This window comes from Primulina huaijiensis, chromosome 12, assembly GCF_012295235.1.
Source record: "Primulina huaijiensis isolate GDHJ02 chromosome 12, ASM1229523v2, whole genome shotgun sequence".
Lineage (NCBI taxonomy): Eukaryota > Viridiplantae > Streptophyta > Magnoliopsida > Lamiales > Gesneriaceae > Primulina > Primulina huaijiensis.
In genome coordinates, this window is record NC_133317.1 from 6308909 (window position 1) to 6329881 (window position 20973).

At 34.0% G+C, this 20973-nt stretch overlaps 2 protein-coding genes across 3 annotated transcripts; both read right to left on the bottom strand.

The window, feature by feature from the left end:
- Nucleotides 1–148: 148 nt before the first annotated feature.
- Nucleotides 149–12094, bottom strand: LOC140989637 (phospholipid-transporting ATPase 3-like). Of its 2 annotated transcripts, none has more exons than XM_073458939.1 (27): nt 11562–12094; nt 10936–11001; nt 10137–10193; nt 9411–9492; nt 9190–9300; nt 7927–8004; nt 7716–7812; nt 7364–7470; nt 6987–7052; nt 6517–6638; nt 6326–6407; nt 6140–6217; nt 5939–6055; nt 5590–5736; nt 5410–5514; nt 4609–4751; nt 4400–4501; nt 4250–4313; nt 3951–4163; nt 3371–3536; nt 3210–3289; nt 2892–3131; nt 1723–1944; nt 1479–1646; nt 979–1338; nt 791–897; nt 149–698 (listed from the first exon to the last, which is right to left on the bottom strand). In XM_073458939.1, exons 1-27 carry the CDS (start codon nt 11690–11692, stop codon nt 392–394), a joined length of 3618 nt encoding a protein of 1205 aa, XP_073315040.1. In that variant the 5' UTR covers nt 11693–12094; the 3' UTR covers nt 149–391. The 2 variants fall into 2 exon arrangements, with proteins under 2 accessions (XP_073315040.1, XP_073315039.1); XM_073458938.1 differs by having other exon boundaries at nt 10137–10198; nt 11562–12093.
- Nucleotides 12095–13174: 1080 nt separating this feature from the next.
- LOC140989511 (transcription factor BHLH094-like) lies at nt 13175–16899 on the bottom strand. Its single transcript, XM_073458718.1, has 6 exons — nt 16440–16899; nt 15113–15316; nt 14632–14697; nt 13984–14052; nt 13790–13858; nt 13175–13587 (listed from the first exon to the last, which is right to left on the bottom strand). The coding sequence occupies exons 1-6, from the start codon at nt 16674–16676 to the stop codon at nt 13459–13461; spliced, it is 774 nt and encodes a 257-aa protein (XP_073314819.1). The 5' UTR covers nt 16677–16899; the 3' UTR covers nt 13175–13458.
- Nucleotides 16900–20973: the final 4074 nt, after the last annotated feature.

Consider the following 20973-nt stretch of genomic DNA (forward strand, 5'->3'; position numbering starts at 1 on the left):
AATTATTAATGGATTGATTTTGTTTGCAAAATCGATATAATTTATTTGATTCAAATTTTTATTAAAAAAAGAATCAATCCGCACTTATCACCCCTCCTACTACATAGTAGGGCCAACAAGGCTGCTACACAAATAAAAGAATGAACAATGTCACTCAAGTGATGCTTGATACACCCTCATATAATCTATCTAAACAAATAAAAGAGATTCCAACATCCTAAAACTAATTAATATTATATCTAGAGTGTCTACGTGAAATTGAATTTTTTTTTCTACAAAATGAATCACTACTGCAATTATAAGATATAATCACGGTTGATTCTGCCGAAGCTATATTAACAACACAGGGATACAAAAAAACATACTAAACTTTTTACAAAAATGTATACTCTCAATTGTTTCGCGTTACCTTAGGTCGTGACTTCATGCTGGCTCTCCGAGCCACATCCCATGCCTTCTGTGGCACAAAAACTCCTGCCTGTGATGCGAAAAAAGACTCATAACCTGGTGAATCGAAAGCAAAGCCAGTGTGCTTCGACTTCTGACCCGGGAGCTGCATCAGAGCATAGCTACGTGCCTCATCTTGAGTAAGATTGTCGTTTCCTATTTCCAGTAATCCTATCCTGCTACCATCAGATTCATTCCTGTGAATTTCTTGGACGATTTGATAATCGTAGGGAAAGAACCATCTTTGAGCCCTGAAGCAAGTTTAATCACAGAAGACTTAGAGAGTAAATAATGCATGAAAACAGATAATGCTGCAAAGCTGCAAGTTACTAGTAAAACGTACCCCATGTATACGAAGTCGCAAAATAGTGCGGACATAGGGACGAGAATCAGAGTGAGGTAGAAATAAATGGTACTCATTAGGACATAAATCACGAAATAGATATTCTCCTGCAGTAAATAACAAAATTTGAAAAGAAGTTGCCACCAAGTACGTAACAAGTGGGCTGAAATAATAGTGAGAGATCTTACTTGTGCTTTAGGTAAGACAACGCCCGAGTAAATGAAGACAAAAATGAACCACGCTAATATGCTTCCTCCAACACTGATGTGGTGCCATTTAGTAATTGTGTTACACATCATGAGGAGGCGCAAGTTGACAGTCACGACAACACAAGTAAATGCCATTGTACTGACGTCCCACAAGCCAAACATCTTGCCAGCTGAATTCATAGCACGATTACTTGAAGCAACGACAAAGTAATAGAAAACTAATGATTGATAGATTGCGAAAAAGGCCCATGTTGCCACAACCCTCCATTTGAAGAAAGTATTCCTTATTCCTTCCTTGTATAACTCAGGATATTTCTTGGATAGAGAACAATTAACATCCTGGAAGAAACGATGAACAAAAAATGTGAAACTAGCAAAATATATTATGCAACAGAAGCTCAGCCTGTTCTCAACACAAAAATTTAAGCTTATGTGATAATCAAACAGAGACACAATAATAAATCTGTGCATTTCAGTACCTTATCGAAAAGTCCAAGAATGATCACAGGTAGGGCAGTGAATATTACGTTGTACAAAGATTGAAACCAATCATCATAAAACCTCTGGCCAGAAAATCCAGTCCGGAAAGTGAACCAAAATTGAGTGAAAGTAAACATCAGGTTCTTGTAGAAGAAGTAAGTCACAACCTGTAAAAAATTTAGAAGCTGTCAGCAATAGGACTTTAGAACACCGCAACTGGCATAAAACTGTAGAGTGTTGAACCTTGCATATTCTGAGATATGACCACCGCCCATGCACAAGGAGTAATTCGGTGAGGAAGCGAAACTGTGCAATGGCAAAATCACTTGCCATCACGGCTTGCATCCCCTCCTGCCCACTTATTCCAACACCAACATGAGCTGCTTGAATCATGCTAACATCGTTAGCACCATCACCAATACTAAGGGTAATCTTCTTTGCACCCTTCTTAACTAAACTTGTCACCTAAAAGCAGAAAATTGATAAGTCAGCCCTACAAATTATGAAGCACTTCACAAAATCGAGTAGCTTATGTGATAAAAAAGCAGTGATGATGGTGAATTTGACCTAAAGATTCTTTGCAGTAGCATTCATTTGTTAGTTCAGTAATGCTATGAATCAACAATTCCTTTGACTATATATTCATCAATTTCTTTATGGGCTTATGCTCCATTTGATGACAGTTTTCCATGTGCAACTGCATATGCATTTATAAAGAGAAAAAGTTATCTTGTTCTGCCCATATTCATTATAGGCTATCTAGCTATCTAAAGACATAACAGACAACAGATGATTCAATCAGAAAACAACATAAACTTTGACGGACTATGCAGGATTGAACTTTCATGTTCTGCTGTAAAGATGCTCAATAGTCCAAAACAGATAAAGAAAAAGAAATCTAGTTGCTAATTGCTATGCTCCCATGCCTTGTGTAACTTCCAGGAATAAGGTTATTTTGCAAGAGAAGGCAAACACCGAACTGCAAAGCGACCAGTTTAGCTGAGGATGCCACTAATTTATAAAGGATGACGCAGGATGGTAGATGCTTAAAGCAACTGTAAAATGCACAGTGCACTTAACCAGAATCTTTTCTATCTCAGATATACAAGGAATGAACAACTTGTCTAAACTTTTGAGAATTTCTGGGCACTAAAATGACGGGAATATTGATATTATTTACTCTCGGAACAGTTTTAGATGCCTGTTTGGAACGGTAAATATAATCTATTCAGATGTCATGATGACTGCGGATGATAGTAAACAAATTTCAGAACTAATGACAAGATTTTCTTATCAAAGGGTTGTAGAGATAGCATACTCTAAGTCAGCATATATAGATGTAAAACTATCATTTATCTAACTTTATACAAGTAGAAATAAAAGTAGATCATAATGATATTTAGAAACTTCACCTGTGCCTTTTGGAGTGGAGAAACTCGGCAGCAAACTACAGCACTGCAATTTAAGCTCAAATTAAGGAGCATTACTCGTAAACTAGGGTCCAGTGCATACATCAAACACTTTCCATCAATCACAAGTGCCAATTTTGATCCAGGCGCAGAATGAAGATACTGTTGAGCTTCTTCATGATATTTTCTTAGGTCATTTTTCACTGTCTCTTTAATAACACGAGCAAGTTCAACTTGATCACCCTGATAAAATATTCAGGAATTGGAAGTTAAAATGAGTTCTGCTTTTGCATGGGAAAGTGATGTCAGCGTGTTGCTTACCATGTCCTCAATCTCTCTGATAGCATCAGTTTCTGAACTGATTATAAATTGCTTCATGCTATTATTCATTAACTTGCATGCTGCGATATATGAAGCAGAAACAAAATAAATTACAGCAGTTATCAATTGTTAAAACAAAATTAAATCATTAACTTTCTTACCGTAAGCAATATTTATTGCTGTTTCCAACTTGTCTCCTGTTAGCACCCATATTTTAATTCCAGCTCGTGAGAGAGTCTCTATGCAAGCTGGTACTCCCTCTTGAAGCTTGTCTTCAATTGCCGTACATCCAATCAAAACAAGCTCCTTCTCTATTTGTTCAGCAACCTGAAAAAGTTTTGCATGTTCATTATAGCAGAAGTCTAAGATTTTGTAATTAATATTGGCAAAGCACACAAACAAGAGTTATGACATGGATAAAAGAACAATACTAGGCTTTCCACAACCTAAAAACCAAATTAGAACCCTATACATAGAGATTCAAATCAGAGTAGTGCATGTTCAACATAGACCGGATAACAGAAGATAAAGTGAAACAAAAAACTCTCAAAATTCCAAATAAACTTCGAGCAAATACATTTCATATTACTATGAACATGATAGTAGTCGTTTAACTTAAGTTCAGATGCCATGCCTGCGGGGTTGCCCTATAAACAGATCGCATAGAAAGATTATATGAGCACACTAATGAAAAATATGCATGAAAGTATTACAAAAAAAAAATAGCATACAGATGCACACCTCATCCAATTTCTTCTCTCTATCTCGGAGAGCTGATTTTGCCTGAATGTATTTCTCATTCCAACTTTCATACACGCCAGAATTCAAATCCCTATAAGCCAGGCAGAGCGTACGCAATCCAGCAGCTCCAAATTGCTCCAAGTGCTCTCTGGTTGTTCTCTTCAAATCATTGTCACCAATGGCCAATCTTTCATATATTACAGTATCAGCACCCTGTAATAAACATAAAAAAAGAAGCTAAAATTTTAAGTCTAGCAATAAATTTTAACTAATGTACTTATACAACTTTATTCCGTAACCTTGCAGTAGAGTACAAGTCTACCATCTGAAAAGCGGCATATGACAGACTGGCGCTTCCTTGTACTAGAACACCAAAAAGATTACTGAGTCTTAACTCGGACGTTTCATTGATCAGGTTCAAAATAAGCATGCAAATAAGAATGTATTACCTGTTGAACTCAAGGACATTCAAAATTTCATATGGAACATCCTGAACCTTTCCCATCTTATCAATATGTGACTCACGAACATAAATTGTTGTTGGAGAACGCCTGAAGTTGAGACGTTAAAAAGTTTCACCACATGCTTTCACCAAAAAAAAAAATCACCACAAGCAATGGTCTACGCATACCACTAAAACTCTTTTAAAACCACATACTTGAAGAAAAAGAAGCCAAAGTTCTTCGCTGCCGTAACCAAAGCAGCCTCATCAGGAGATGCGGCCTGATATCGAATCTTTTCAGGAGATTCATCACCTTCAGGAAGCACAGTATGACATATTGCAAGGCACCTGAAAAATTCCTACACAAGAGGAAAACATTTTATCAAGGATGAAATTATCACCAACCAGGACAAGAAGCATGAGAAATCAGTGATCGATTCTATGTATGGAGCTATCATAGGAGTCTCAAACAAAAGTAACAAAAGGCACATCTGCTAAACCGAAAAGAGAAGTGAAAGAAAAGAAATTAACAAATTAACTGCTTTTCATACCATGAAATAAGGTAAGGCACGCAGCACTAAGGAAAGAGACGGGCCCAATTTTTCAATCCTATAAAGTTGTCTCAATAGTAAAAGTAAATCTGTGTTAAATGTACAACTAAACAAGGTAGAGATACAATAACGAATGCTCAACATTGTCATCTTATAGCTAACGAAAAAATTATTTAAAAATAACCCAAAAAAGTTTCCATTGCCATGGCTGCTTGACTAAATAGACCGATGAAGTCAATGACAGAATCTACGAGTACAAAGAAATTTTCAAAGCTTCACAACAAGATCAAGTGACCACAGGGAAATGAAAACATCTGATAGAATTGGTGTATATTAGTCTCGTCCACTAGACATGGTTAGACAGACAGTCAAGCAGCATCATGGACATATATCACATAAGAAAGAATATAATACCGGTTTACATTTGGTTCAGTTCTGTAAAATTGTTATAATTTAAATAACCTACTTTGCAAGACTCTGGATTAGGTTCATTCTTCCAAGCACCACGCATAAGTCGGGTATCATCAAAGTTGAATCCCTTTTCGCGTGCTGAATTTGAAGGTCTCTCAACCTGAGAATCAAAGGCCTCAGTAGAACACATGTTAAGATTTAAAGGAATCTTTTATTTTATTGCAGAAAGATTTACCTCAACTGTTACTCCAGTCCTTTGAGCTGTTCCCAACTCAATTTTGCTGACACCAGAACCATATACCTCTCCAGCAATTGAACATTTAAAAAACTCCATTAAGTTTCTTGTCAGGGTTCCGGTTTTGTCAGAGAATATATACTCCACCTGTCACAAAGATTTGCAAAGAGAATCAACATGTCATAAATAAGACATCAGCAAGCAACAAAATCCAAGTGATCAAATATTCACTAGAACATGTATCCATGAACTAGATGAGATTCAGAAATCACCGCATGCGGGCAAACTGAAAATTATTATGCCACTAACCAAAATCTTAAAAAGAAAGGCAAACAATACAAAACTCTACCTGCCCAAGTTCTTCATTCAAATTGGATGTCCGAGCCAAAGCAGGGGTATTGCTTTCAGCGTGGTACATGTGTAAGTCATTGTTAATAAATTGAGTGGACTGAATAAATTTAATCATCTGAAATAAACAAAAGCTTGTCGGTGAATCACAACAACATAAACTCAGTGAAAGCAGAAGAGAACAGATCATAGTTAAATCTACCTCAACAGAAACATATAGAGAGATGGGAATGATTGGTGAATAGAGAGTTATGAGGGTAAAAAAAGTCAAGACAGCAACCTATAGAACATAAAAAAGCAAAGATGAGTTAGAGAAAGAAGTTGGAACTGAAAGTATTAACTAATACCATAAACACGACCATGAAAGAAAGGTGATCCCACTCTTTACCACATATTTATTGCCAGGATCAAACTGTTTTTCTGAGCTGTCAAACCGCAAATAGTAGTACTTCTGATCTATGAACACACCACTACACAAATGACGAAAATAGTTAAGTATAGCATTGAACTTCAAAGAAATGAATACAGACTGCGTTGAAGAAATTTTAAGAGTAAAACATGATAGACAACAGGTCAAACCTGCCTATAGCACCCAAAAGACACATGCAGAAGAGAACACTAAACAGAGTAAGTATAAGCTTGTCAAGTTTCTTCTCTAGTGTGCTTCGTTTGGAAGGAATTTTCATGGAGTTCATCATAACCTGCATTTGCACCAAAGACACCACTGAAATGCAGAAACAAGCAACTGGTAGAATAGGAAAATGAAACTCAAAGATCATAATTAGATATATATAAATACATAAATATTGAGACATGACGTATGACACTTTTCATCAATTGGAATGAAAAATTATCAAATATCAGCAACTAAGCAAAACCCTCCAATGATGAGAGTAACAAATGGCTAATATATACATCCTTCACTGGAAACTGTCAGACTGCTCAACTAGAAAAAGAAAAACCAAACAATGGACAAAACTTGAATAAAGTATGAAATGTAAAATAAAAACAAAATAATGGACAAAACTTGAATAAAACAGGAAAAATACCTTTGTCTCATGCCCTGTAAAAATAACTATACCAACTATGTACTCAGTGTTCCTCAAGTTACAGCCCTGAAACATGCAAAGATAGATTAAATTAAAATATAATGCAACTACATAGAAAGTAGCCAGCAATTAACCGCATAGAAAATGAAAATTATAATTGGTATTTTCAAGGAATTGTTCCCAACTTCAATCTGTATTAAGACAAATCTTTTGCAATCAATCATTGGACTCTCGTAGAAAATTTATGCAATAAGAGAATGCAGCTAGCAACTTTATCAGATTTGTAGACACATAATAAAATAAAGATAGCGTCTAAGTTACCTACTGAAACTTGAATCAATTGAAAACAGATGATGCCAAAGATGGCAATTCCATACCCGTAACAGAAGTTGATTTGGACTGAGCGGCAAGGTTTGTTTGTCAAGGATCAAGTTGCCCGTAAAGGTGTACAACGAATTGTTTGGTTGTTCACATTGTACCTCACCTGCATTTAACAGGCACATTTCATCAGAGATATAAACATGCAACAAAATTTTTAGCCAGTCGATTACAATCATTTTGATGCACATCAATCCCATAATGAAGACTATTTACAAAGCATCACAAATCAATGAGGTTGTATATGAACGCAAAAATAGTCATTCAGAAATTTTTCGGTCAACAATATGGCAGATGACATGACATTTATGCATGTTATCATGTGTTGCATCCTTATACTGAAAGTAAAACCTTTAAATTCAGCCACTTTCTCCGGTGTCACATAGTCCCAAGTCTTTTCTGATGCTTTCCTTATCTTCAAGTTAGTTTCCCCATCGAGATTTGCAGTCTGCAAAACAACCGAAGATAGCTGATAAATGACGTGGAAAGACTAATGATACATATTTTTATTATATTCTCAAAAGAGAAGAAACAGTACACCACGAACACAAAGAGAGCAAACCTCAATGTAGCAGACACCATCAGGGTTTGTGCTAGCAAGGAACAATAGATCAGCTGGAAAATATCCATCTTGTTTCACCTTCAACCACAAAAACAGTTTAACTTTCAGGCGAAAATCAATGAAAAATAGTTAATCCGAGTGAATTTGATAGACCGATTCAGAATAGATGAATTTAAAAAGGATTGTCACTAGTGTTATTTCATTCCATAAAAAATTTAAAGGTCATGAACATACATCATCCAACTGAACTATTCAGAATAAGAAGCAACAGTCAAGAAACATAATTGTGATTGGAAGCCAATTTAAAATTTTTTTATCTTCAATCAAGATTGAGATGTGTCATCTATTCACTGCAGGTTGAAAAACTAACGAATTCATTAGCCATCAGAGCTTAAGGATATGCTTAGATTCATTTTCAGAGATATTTTAGCTCTGAAAATGAAACAAACATAACTATTTTTCATTTTTTATTCCAAAATTGTAACTTCATCTCATTTTCACAACTACCAACATGGTTTTTACTTTTAATTTAACTTTTTTATCACTCATAAAAAATTCATAAGCATTATATTACATAATATTCCTAGTTTAGAAACTCCATACACCACTAAAAAAATTAAACATATAAAAATAGTAACTAACCCAACTAATTTGTTGACATACCATCTACATTAAAAATATTTTTCTTTTAAAAAAAAAAAAAGAAAACCAAATGTACCACCAAATTCAACAATATAATTTCCAAATTCACATTTCCATAGACCGTCTTCCAAAATGCCAAAATGAAACCTCAAGTACAAATATACATGTTTTCCCGTACCTATGACTAAAGCTCTCATAATCAAACCTCCTATGAAAGTTAAGCAGACTCATACGCACAAACATTGTGTTGACTAGTTTTCAAGATCCCTAAAAGTTTTTAGGGCTATAATAGTGATACCGTAGTAATTAACAAATTATTTGACCTGGTGTGTAGTCAAATGCACAAACAGTACCACACCAGAAACCCCCGTACATTTCTCTAAATATTGCTGCTAACTAAAGGCCCCAGTGTATCATAATCTCCTCGTTACCTGCGGAGACATAGAGCAATAACTTCTGTAGTTCTACTATCAAACATGAGTAGCCCGGGAATTTATACCAACTTGCTACCAAGAGCAGAGAAATGAACATATGAAGCTACTTAAAACATCAGAACCTTAATGGTTTAGCACAAACAGTTAAATAGGGTATATGGAAGTGAGATTAACAACTGAACCTTACCTTGACTATGTCTCCGACCTGCAGCTTCTTCCAAGGGATGGATATCCATTTCTGATCTTGCAACACTTCTACGCTGGAATTATTAATTGCCATATCATTTTGGAAACGTTTCTGCCATTCAAAAAGGGAAAAAATAAAAAAGGGGAAAAGACATGGAGGACCATCAGAACAAGATGCATAGATCGGAAAACACCAAAGAAATAAAATGATATGATTCTCACCCAGTCCTCCCATGCTTCTTTGATGAGAGATACAAGAAGCACCAGGGTGAGTGGAAGCACATTTGTTATAGGACTCACAGGACTGCATAAAAACAAAGGTTCCTTAAAAATGTTGCATCTAACAACCATGGATTTCATTGTTAAGATAGACTTCTCATTTCAAATGATCCGCTGCAGCAACATTTCACACAGGTCAATCAACAAGAAAACTAATGCACATAACTAGGAAAACAACTGAGAACCTAGATTTGCTCAAAGAAGTCAATACAAGTAATGGTATTTTCGACAATAACCAGAAAGCACAGCATAGTTTTTTAAACTTAACATGTGCATATACAAGCTCTCCCCTCTTCAGCTGAAACAACAAATTAATAGAACCATTTCAGATACACAGGGCAAAATGCAATATTGACACATATTACACTGTCATTATATTGGCAATCACTGTCCACATCCATGCAACAGAACATCCAACAAACTTGAAGATAATACACATTTTTTAGCTGCATCACATCTCAGATTAACCAGTTATCTATACACAAATGCAAAACTAGAGCTAGATTTGCCTCACCATTCTCTCCACGAATTGTTGCATTCTATATAGCGAAAAATCAGTATATATATCAATCTAAGCATTCTGCAATTGTGATGCCAATAATACTCAAATTGTTTTATATCATATTTTATGTAACCCTTGGTGATCTAAACTATATTACAGCAACATACCTGACTGGAGTGCATGACAATATTGAAATCATGAGAAAGTAGAGATTAGCCACCCGTCTGAACTGTCAGCATAAATTAAAAAAGAGGAAACGGGTATTACAAACTAAATCACCAGGAAAATTAAGCCTCATATTTATTTTTTGCTACAGCAGTTAAGTAGCTGGAGGATAAAAACCTTGATCCTAAACAGCCGACAACTCTGTCAACATAAATTCTTATATAGCAGATGCCGAGTTTTAGAAATCGATTTCGTTACATGGAATGGTAATAATGTATCTATTCATAGATATCACATTGTCATCTATAAGTAGAAATTAGAAGTCTTCAAAATGTTCTGCATGCACTCTTGTCTACAACAAATGCAATTAACTGATAAGTCACTCAGAAATCAAAACTATACCTTCGACATGTTTCTCAAATTTAGCTAGTATAACTCTTTTTACCTGTTTCCCTAGATGGCAGCTAAAAATTAGACAAGTTAATCCAATATCTTCATTCCACCACAGGACTTCATCTCCAGAATTGTTTCAAAAAACTAAGTCGGATTGAAAAATACTGTTCAAGAGAAAAATGTGAGCCCGACAGCAGTTAGTGTGGTCCTAATGCCAAGTTTGTAGATTGATTTTAAATTATTCCGAAACCAATATACAGGTAAATTGATAAATTAAATATTGAGGTAAAAATCATTTCAAGGTTGCAAGTCATTGTAAGGCAGATAAATGCTAACTTGGTATTCATGACAAACGCCAACTTTCAATAACAAAATACTCTTTTGAAAAATAGTGCAACATTATATTACCTGCTCAAAAAGTCCCTTTGGTAAAAATGTAAAGACATCATACTTCGTAGTCGACACAGAATTTCCCTGAAAATCAATTATGGAACCAATCAGATCTAATTAAAGAAATTATTCACACCAGATTGGAAGACAATATCAGGACTAACAGGCGAACAGGTTCCCTAGAGTCCCAACTCCCAAGATGCAAGGTAAAATGTGCTCCTCATCAAAGCAACATGTGCTAAAACATGACATTTCAAATCTAATAGAACGAAGAAAATTATATCACATAGATTTACAAACAAACTCTGATGCATAGCTCATATGGCCCTATCGAATGTGATAAGAACTACAACTTATACACTCAGAACGTGTGCCTCAACTCTGATGCATTGCTCATATGGCCCTATCGAATGCGGTATGCTTATTAGTACACATACAAACTTGAATATAATGAATCAAACTCCAGCTTAAGCTCAAAACAATAGTTCATCAATCAAGTTTCCGAGTGTATGCAATGCGATTGGCACCCATAAAATGAACTCGCCTATGCATTGTTAGACTCCAGAAAGTTCACATATATAAATATAAATAAATCAAGAACACGTAATGAAATAAAAACAACTTAACAATCCGGCAACTATAACCTTGAATTGAGCGAGGATATTTGCATCACGATCGTTGCAGAAAACCATTCTATGGCCTGGCGCCTGCGGCTGAACCTTGCCAAGTCGAACCGTACGAGACGACGAGACACCGTTCTCCGTCGGAGACCCATCCCCCCGGCCGCCGCCCAATCTAGATCCCTTCCATCCAACCATTTTATCCCTACAGTTCGTCCGATCGAACAGGACTGAGGTGCATAAACCCCTAAATACTTACAAAAATAGGGGAGGGATTCAGTTAAACATAATTATCTGAAATTCAGGGAGAAAAGAAAGAAAATTGTAGCAGTTGAATTGTGCAATGCAAATGAGGATGGTGGGGTTTGATTTTACGAGAAAATTTAATTTAATTCGCGTTAAAAAAAACAAAGAGATACAACCACGCGTATTTCGGCGCGTGTTGGAAAACGGCGTAATCAGATGAAATGGTTTTCCCTATCTGTCCTAGGTTAGCTATGAGTGTTCTGAACGCGGAAGAAGCAAGGGTGGGCTAATATGACTGGCAAATGATTGTCAGTGATGGATCTCCGGGAAGAAAACGATGTCGTTATTAAGTGGTTAAATAAATTTGTAGCTAGACATTTTAGAAATTTGAAATGAAATTGAAATATTCAGGGTGATATTCAGGGTGATGGTTTGACTTGGCAGTCCATGAACAATTCATCTTATATGTTAGGTTTAATTTCATCATAAAAACTCTTATACATGGTCTCACGATTTAATTTTACGAAACAGATATCTGATTTGACTTGATCGACACATGAAAAAATATATTATTATGTCAAAAATATAATTTTTCACTATTGATATTGTCTAAAAATCAATCTATCTTACGAACATAAATACGTGAAATTGTCTTAATGGAGATGTACTCTGATCCCACAAACTCTTTTATGTTAGTTGTATCAGTTAAAGATGATAATCATAATAACTCTTTTTCTATTGTTAGTTGACTCAATTTGAACAAACAGTGATGATATTCTCTCTGTCGAAATCCCAGAATAACGTTGGCAAATGTTCCTCATATACAAATATTGTGATTTTCAGTTCATTTGATTTTTTGAACGAATTTATGTTTGATATATTTCAAATTCATCACTTGTTAATTCATATCGATGTAATGATAATTATAATGTATCTCATCCCTTCTCAAATCAAATTTTTCATTCTAAATCAAGTCATTCTATATACTAGTGCACCGACGTATGCGTTGCGTGCTTGTATAATATTTTTTTATAATTCATTTGATTTATATTTAAATGAGGATAAAAATATAATTAAAAAAAAAATTGAAAAATAAAAGAATAAAAAAATGATCTCAATAAAAATTGAACTTATAACTTAAACTTAAAGAAACAATGACTCTATCCGCTGAACTACATATAACTGGCATTACAATTTTAACATTTTATTAATATATATATAATTATTAAAACAGACTATATATTGATATTTTTTTAATCATTAGAATTTAATTTCTTTATTAGTCATGCCACCGCGAAATTAATTTGGAACACTGAAGTTGTTGACGTTTACCGTTTGTGATGATCCAGCAAAGTATAACAAATCCATCTGATCCTGGTATGGCTGAAACGTGCAAGAAGAAAGCTTTGAATTATTGCTTTTCAATGAACTTCCAAGTTTCTCACTACACCAAATCGCAACCATAGTACAACAAATAAAAGATTGTAACTAGATAAGCCTTTCACAACTCTCAGAATCAAACTATCTCGGCCGCCGGGAGACTCGAGAGATCTGCTTTAACACGTAACCATAAAAGATAGATGTGGCAACATATTCAGCTTCAAGAAACTTGAATACTGTTCGTTGCATTCTTTGTGGCTTTTGGGTTTTTTTTCCCTTTGTTTTTATGTGTTAATCACGATGGTCGTTCGAAGCCGCCACCAATCTGCATGTGTAGCCATTCTGGTGATGAATCCCTTCCGTATTCCCTTGTACCTTGAGACCCGAATGCCATGCCCGGCGTCTCAAAAGTTTGCTGAGAGAACTGCAGAATTTTGAAAAAAGAATACATTTTGTCAAAAATGAACCATGATTTAGACGAACATAACTTTGCCGCAACTGTCATGCTGAAGACAGGCAATTTCCAAAGAAAACGAAGATTGAAGCTAAATGACAGATAGGAAATTTGAAATAGCCTATAGTCGGAGCAAATTCAGGCAGTTGATAACCATGTTTCAAGAACTTACATCTTTTGATGGATAAGATCCATCAATGCCTAGTCTCGAATTAACTGCTTCAAGCTTCATCGACAGAAACTGGGAGACAAGTGAACTGTGAGTTCTTTTTACAAGTGGGAATATTCTTAAAAGAAATAAAAATCAAAGCACGACGCTATACATAAAGGGACTAAGAGTTGGACAGAGGGAAAAAAATTATTTACCTCGACCTGACGTTGTAATGATTGGATATAATTAATTATCTCGTCGAGCACCAGTGCTTTGCCAATTACCTGAACCAAATGAATCTTCTTATCATTTCAGAAAATATGAATTTAGTATCCCCAGTATCAAAGTGAAGATGGGTAATAACTTTCAAAAACGCAAGACTACTATCTTTGAAACGCCAACATAAGATGGAAATAATCAGCTAATATGAAAACAATGCAAATTTATATGTTTACCTCATTTATTCAGAGCATTTATAATGTATCTAGAACAGTCTCCGAACTTCGGACAGTTGTTTATCAATCTTATATGGGCAAATGAGTGAGACTCAACCTTCCAATCCAACTTGAACCCATGAAAAAAACAACTTTTGGTATCTAATATTGGCCAGATACCCACGGTAGGTATATCCATCACTATAAATGAGCATGGAGCGGAATTTTGGATAAAAATATAGATGCACGGTCTCATGCATAAGATTTCCCAAGAAGCCCGACATTCATATCAAACAGATTAATATGTCCATGTGCTACACAGATTTCAAAAACTAATGAACGAGGAAAAAAGTAATAAAAGATACTTCAATGAAATGATCAACACATTCAAACCGATGGCGAAAATAAGTCCAGGATGTTGGAACTCACTTTATTACAACCAGGCACTAAATCTTGAAGGATTTTCATTCTCTCGCTTATTTTTTCTCTTCTAGCCTGTACCAAGAGGAACCAATAGGTTAACAATCACTCATAAAATGTACATTTACCATGTATCAACTTCATCAAAAATAGTTGAGCAGAACCTAAGTTTGAGATGCTCCTGACATAATAGACTATTTTTAGGCTCTTGTTAAGTTTCAAAAATCCACACAGCATAACAGACAACTTGACAATGAGTCATGATTGGATTTTTCATCGATTATGCATCAAGATATCATAGGTTGCAAAAAATACACGTACAGATTACTCAAGGATGCATGAAGCTACCTAAAGTATGCCACCATAGTCATCATCCAGCTTCTTATCCACCACCCCAACTTGACTATTAATTAATAATCAACAGCATAGAACTAAAAAAATGTAGTTAAATCTTTTTACTACTCAAATAGAAAGGCGATACATCCATTACCCTTTCAGCTAAACTGTGACTGTCAGTGGCTTGACCTCTTCTTGCTCGAACGTGAATATAATCTTGCTTTGGTGGTTCAGCTGCTTTCACTGCACTTTTATCCGTTACCTTGCCTGAATTCCCAACACCTTCCCTTTGAGCTTTATTTTCTCCGTTTCCATTTGAAACGCCCTCTGCCTTCAACCTCTTACCATCTCCTTCATTCTGCACAACCACACAATTTAAAATAACGGGCTAATTTTTCATTTCAACAATTGGAGTAAGCTATTGCATTACTCTGGAAGTTGCAACTACTTACACAATTTTTTTTACAAAAAAAAAATCACTATACATCACAAAATTTAAAAATTAAAATTTAATTTGTAAAGTCAAAAATTTTAATTAAATATTGACGAAATCATCTATAAAATTGATCCGAACAAAATATTTTGTTCAAGCACATTTTCCTAACTACTAAGTTACTAAATGGAGAAGCTCTAGGATTATTTTAATAATCAATTCATGATTATTTTAGCAAATTTTTTTTGGTTCATGCTCTTAATAAGTGTTTTCAAAATCGGATCGTAGCGACCGATTCGACCAGGAACCGTACACGGTTCAGTACTGAAAATGCTAAAAAACCATTTGATTTATCAAACCGGTTAGAATTGGCCAAAACCAGTCAAGAACAAGTCTGGCAGATTCACACATTTTTAAAATTTTTTAAAAAAAATAATCGATTTTTTTATTTTTCTTTAAATTTTTTTATATTTAAATTTTTATTTTTTGATTATATATAATGATTATTTTGATTTTGAACTTTATTAAAAATATTATTTTAATATACATTATTTTGATTTATTTAATTTTTAAAAAATATATATACATATAATTAAATTTGATTTTGAACTTTATTAAAAATATTATTTTAATATACATTATTTTGATTTATTTAATTTTTAAAAAAAATATATACATATAATTATATTTAATTATATGTATATTGTTTAAAATTTAAATTTAGATAAATATATCTTTTTTATTATTTATACGTACACATTTAAGATATTTTATAATTTAAATATATTATTTATCATATTATTCCAACAGTCAGTAAAATGGATCGGAGTGGTGAATGATTTTCTAAAGTAAAAACCATCACCGTCCGATTACGTAAAAATTGCTCTCAAATACATAATGGAAGATATTAAACATAACGGCCAAGTGAATTAATTGCTCTCCTAGTGATAACTTGAACTCTTGAAGGGATAAGATAAGCTTAAACGCTATCAAACATATAAATATAACACAGCATCAATTAAAATGAAGTTTTGAGTTGAAATTGTACCAAATTGTCTCCATCGCTGTTACTTGTGGAAGCTCCTCCTTTGCCGCATTCATCTTTATCGCGGCGTTTCTTTGAATTAGTATGATTGGCTGGGCCATGATTCAATCTCTGGTCCATCTCCGTCGGATCCATGGCCAGAGCATACGACGTCGCATTGGCGTGAAAACCCGGCCAGATCTCCGATAAATTGTAACCACCTCCTGCCCCGTCATTCACCATTGCACCCTGCGGATCCATCCCCAGGCCCGAGTCGCGACGAATGGAATGCTCGTGTTAGTGTAGATAGATATACGATGTGTATGTATAGTCGGGTGTAGGTAGGGGACATGAAGGTGGATCTTCTTTTCCGTGGAGAGAGCAGGTGCGTAGTGTATCCACCGGCGTACGATAGATTCTGAGAAGCAGAGCGAGCGAGGGAGAGAGATCTTGGGAGTAGAAAAGAAGTGACTTTTGAGTGAGCTTTTCTCGGAGTGTCCAGTGTCTTAAAGCTTCCAGGTTGTGCTATTCTACAACTGGCTCATCTACACTAAGGACTTGTTTAAAAAAAAAACGAATTTGATTTGACGGAGTATATTTGAATTCCCTAATTTTATTTTGATGTAGAACATATTCAAAATATATCCAAAAAGTCAAAAAAGTTTGAAATTCATCATTTCAAAGTAATTGGCTTATCTTATGATTTGTGATTGAATTCGTTTAGATAAAAACTTGTGTGAGACGGTCTCACGGGTCGTATTTTGTGAGACGGATATCTTATTTGGGTCATTCGTGAAAAAGTATTACTTTTTATACTAAGAGTATTACTTTTTATTATGAATATCGGTAGGGTTGACCCGTCTCACAGATAAAGATTCGTGAGATTGTCTCACAAAAGACCTACTCATTGATTTAAACCAAAAAAAAAAGGATTTTGAAGTTATGAGTTTCAAATTCATTATAATATATATATACATTAGTTTGTTTCAAATATCAAATAATTATTTTTTAGTTATTATAGTATATCTCAAGTTCATTTCAATGTAGATTTGTTTCAAATCTCTCTCTCAAATATTTTATCAAATCAAAACCTTTCAATCTCAAAACAACCTGAAATGATTTGATTTTAAAGAAAATTTTTGATTTGAAAAATAATTTTAAATATACCCGAGATATATATTGTAATTCCCGAGATTTTATACTGTTAATCTGATATGAGTATTTGATTGATTGAACTGATTATAGACAGAGCACGTCAAGATTGGATTGAAATTGTTGAGTTGTGAATATGTGCAAGGACAGAAGGTCTCGCGCATATGCGCGGCTGGTGGGCGCTCATATGCGCGAGCTGTGTGGTCCCAAGATGTGCCGAGACGAAGGTCTCGCGCATATGCGCGACAAGAGGCGCGTATATGCGCGAGGTGTCCAGTAGCCAAAGTGTTTGTCCAGAGAAGTTGGCGCATATGCGCCGCGCCTTACCATGCATGATATATATATGTCTTAAAGCTTCCAGGTTGTGCTATCTCAAGCCACTTGCCCTTACCATGCATGATATATATATGTTTGACACTTCCTTCATTCATTCCCGAGAAAGAAACGAGAAGAGCTTCAGAGAATATCGTGAAAATCCTTACGCCTTTTCTTGTAGGAATTTGAAGTTTGCGGAAAATCCGTCCGTCCGATTTTGAATCCGACTTCAGTACTGTGTTCCTATTGACGCAGGCTTCATACGGACGTAAGTTTTCTTAAGTTTTGATATGATCTGAAATTATGGTATTGTCAGAATCGGATATGATTCATATATGAGGTTCTTGATATGTTAGACATCGTATAATTGAAACCGGATTGAAGAATAAATTGTTTCTGAAATTGTTATGAGTTTCGAGAGGAATTGAGTGAGAATGGAGATCATATTTGTATTGTTGGGTATATTGAGATTGTGCATTTATGCTGTCGAAACAGAATTTGATTTAGTCCTGATTATATCCAGTATTGAATTGATTGGTGTAGTGATATTGTACTCCTCGATATTGTCATTCCCAGATTGAATATTGACAGGCCTTGAGTTCGAGACTTCGACAGAGTCAGATTGACAGAAAGAAAGGTATAATTCATGTTGATTCGGGAAGACACAACTCGAGTTAGATTTGATTCGAGTTTCCCAAAATCACATACTAGCTTTCCATACCTTGCTATGCTTGTGCTTTACCTTGATTTATTTACACGCATTGAGATAAGAGAGTCAGTGGCAGATTTGCCAAACCTTCTAGATGTTCGGTGGTATCGAAGCATAGGAGAAGGTCGACTCTGATTGTAGAGATTCGATACAGACATGACCGAAGTCTAGGAATAAGACGTACCGCCACCACGATTGGGAGAGTAGGTGGGAGACTTGTTACTTCTTATTCACACCGAGATCCCTAGACTTAGATACGAGTCGAGTCAAAGAATAAGAGTCGAAGAGTTTTATCTGAATTCACCAATGTGTCATAATTACTGATTCAAGTGTTATGATTTTGTATTTAATTGCATGACATGCATGTATACATGTTTTATACTGGGATTTGTTCTCACCGGAGTATCCGGCTGTTGTTGTGTCTGTATGTGTACATAACAACAGGTGAGACAGTATCAGGGTCGAGACAAAGATGAGAGATCGAGATAGCGTGGTGATTACGGGCATAGACGATGAACTAGTGGTTCTACATGTTGATATGTAGTTGTTTGTTTTAAACGCCAGTTGTATGACTGTAATGAATCAAGACATGTATTTACTTCAGTTGAAATAAAATAGAGATATCATTTGTGTATGATTTATATACAATTGTGTTTTTATATTAAAAGTAAAATTTTGACCCATATTTTCTAGCAAAGATCCATTTAATCCCAAAAATAATTGAGTTAGAGTCCGGATCCCCACATATATAATTTGAAATACGTTACAATTAATTTTGAAATTGTTTAACTCGACAAATAGTGGATTTGATATATAACTACTAATTACTGTGATGAATAAGACTTGATTNTCTACTAAACTGGTTAGGCAGTTAGGTTGATGATAGGTCACCGAAACATGTTAATAAAAATAATATAAAAGAGAGCAAATTACATTCGTACAACACTTGTGATAAGGTTATTTCGTTAGAATGTTCACGTGACGTTGAATATATTAGTTTTCCGATAAAATAAGACTAATTACCAACAAAACACAAAGTTATATGTTTAAAACAAATTTTTGACAAGTTAAAAGATAAAAAACAAACATGACAACTCCAAGGACTGAATTAAACATTTCACTAAGAATAATTTGGACACAAAAAATAGTAAGGAGTAGAATGTTGTACTTGTTTATTGAACAAATTTGAAAATATGTGTATTTTCACAAATAAAATTAATTTCTTTAAAATCATTATTTCCCATCCAACGTTTTGAGTTTGATTAAAATATTATGGACAAACTTTAAAATACAATATATCCATGATCAGTGTGTGAGATGTGTGAAAAGTAAAAATTTACGGTAAAAAATAAAAAACTCAAAACTCTCAAAATATATCAAACTACACTTTATAAAATTTTCTCTCTACTCAATTGTGATTTTCTTCACACATTGAGAGAACTATTTATATAATTTAGTTGAAAATAATCCAAAAATAAATACATCATTACATACATCATCACACACTAATTTTAAATATTTACAACTCTTATTTTCAACATTCAATTTTCTTATTTTCAACATTCAAATATTAAAACTCATATTTTTCAATAAGACGAGCTATATTTGACGCAATTATTATAATAAATGTTCGAATACACAACACAAATCTTTGATATTAATGTATGGAATTAGAAGTAATCCAAGAAAGGTCTAACGGGGAAAGTTGATTATGATTGTTGGGGCTAATGATTACGGGTGTATTTGTTAAAAGGTTAGTGATAATGATATCTTAAGATTCGAGATTAAGCTCTTTTAGCATAATATTATTCTCTAATGTTGATGGATAATGAATGCACCATCATTTATTTGGCCACTTTTTTTTAGATGATATTCCATTTAATAGCATACCTAACAAAGCATCATTTGCCCCTTTCCCTCTCTCCTACTTAAAAATATATATAATTTAATTGAGGTTTTCTACGTTATGTCAGGTATAATTTTAATATTATAGATTAATTTTGAGTATTACTATGAAATGACTTAAATATTCCCATTATGTATAATATAAAAACCTAACCTAAATATAATAAATAAATAATAATAGTAATAAGAAATAAATAGGTAATTTCAAAAAAAATATTATAATATCAAATACAGATACTGATATTAATATTAAAAATTCATTTTTTATTAATTTGTAAAATTTATTTTTTATTATACATTTATTTTCTCATTATAATTAATGATATTATTAATTTAATCAATAAATTAATTCCTATTATTTCTTTCTATTTTTATAATTAATATAATTATATGTGTTATTATTAATTTAACTCTTATTATCCATTATTTTTATTAATATGTTTACATTTTAATATTACTATATTTATTATTATTCTT

Coding starts and splice junctions, on each gene's coding strand:
- LOC140989637 (XM_073458938.1), bottom strand. CDS start 11,735: ATGGTTGGATGGAAGGGATCTAGATTGGGCGGCGGCCGGGGGGATGGG. Junction 4,314..4,399: donor AATGTCCTTGAGTTCAACAG/GTAATACATTCT, acceptor TTGGTGTTCTAG/TACAAGGAAGCGCCAGTCTG. Junction 898..978: donor TTGTCTTACCTAAAGCACAA/GTAAGATCTCTC, acceptor TATTTACTGCAG/GAGAATATCTATTTCGTGAT.
- LOC140989511 (XM_073458718.1), bottom strand. CDS start 16,676: ATGGATCCGCAGGGTGCAATGGTGAATGACGGGGCAGGAGGTGGTTAC. Junction 14,698..15,112: donor GTCACAGTTTAGCTGAAAGG/GTAATGGATGTA, acceptor CTCTTGGTACAG/GCTAGAAGAGAAAAAATAAG. Junction 13,859..13,983: donor CATTACAACGTCAGGTCGAG/GTAAATAATTTT, acceptor CTTGTCTCCCAG/TTTCTGTCGATGAAGCTTGA.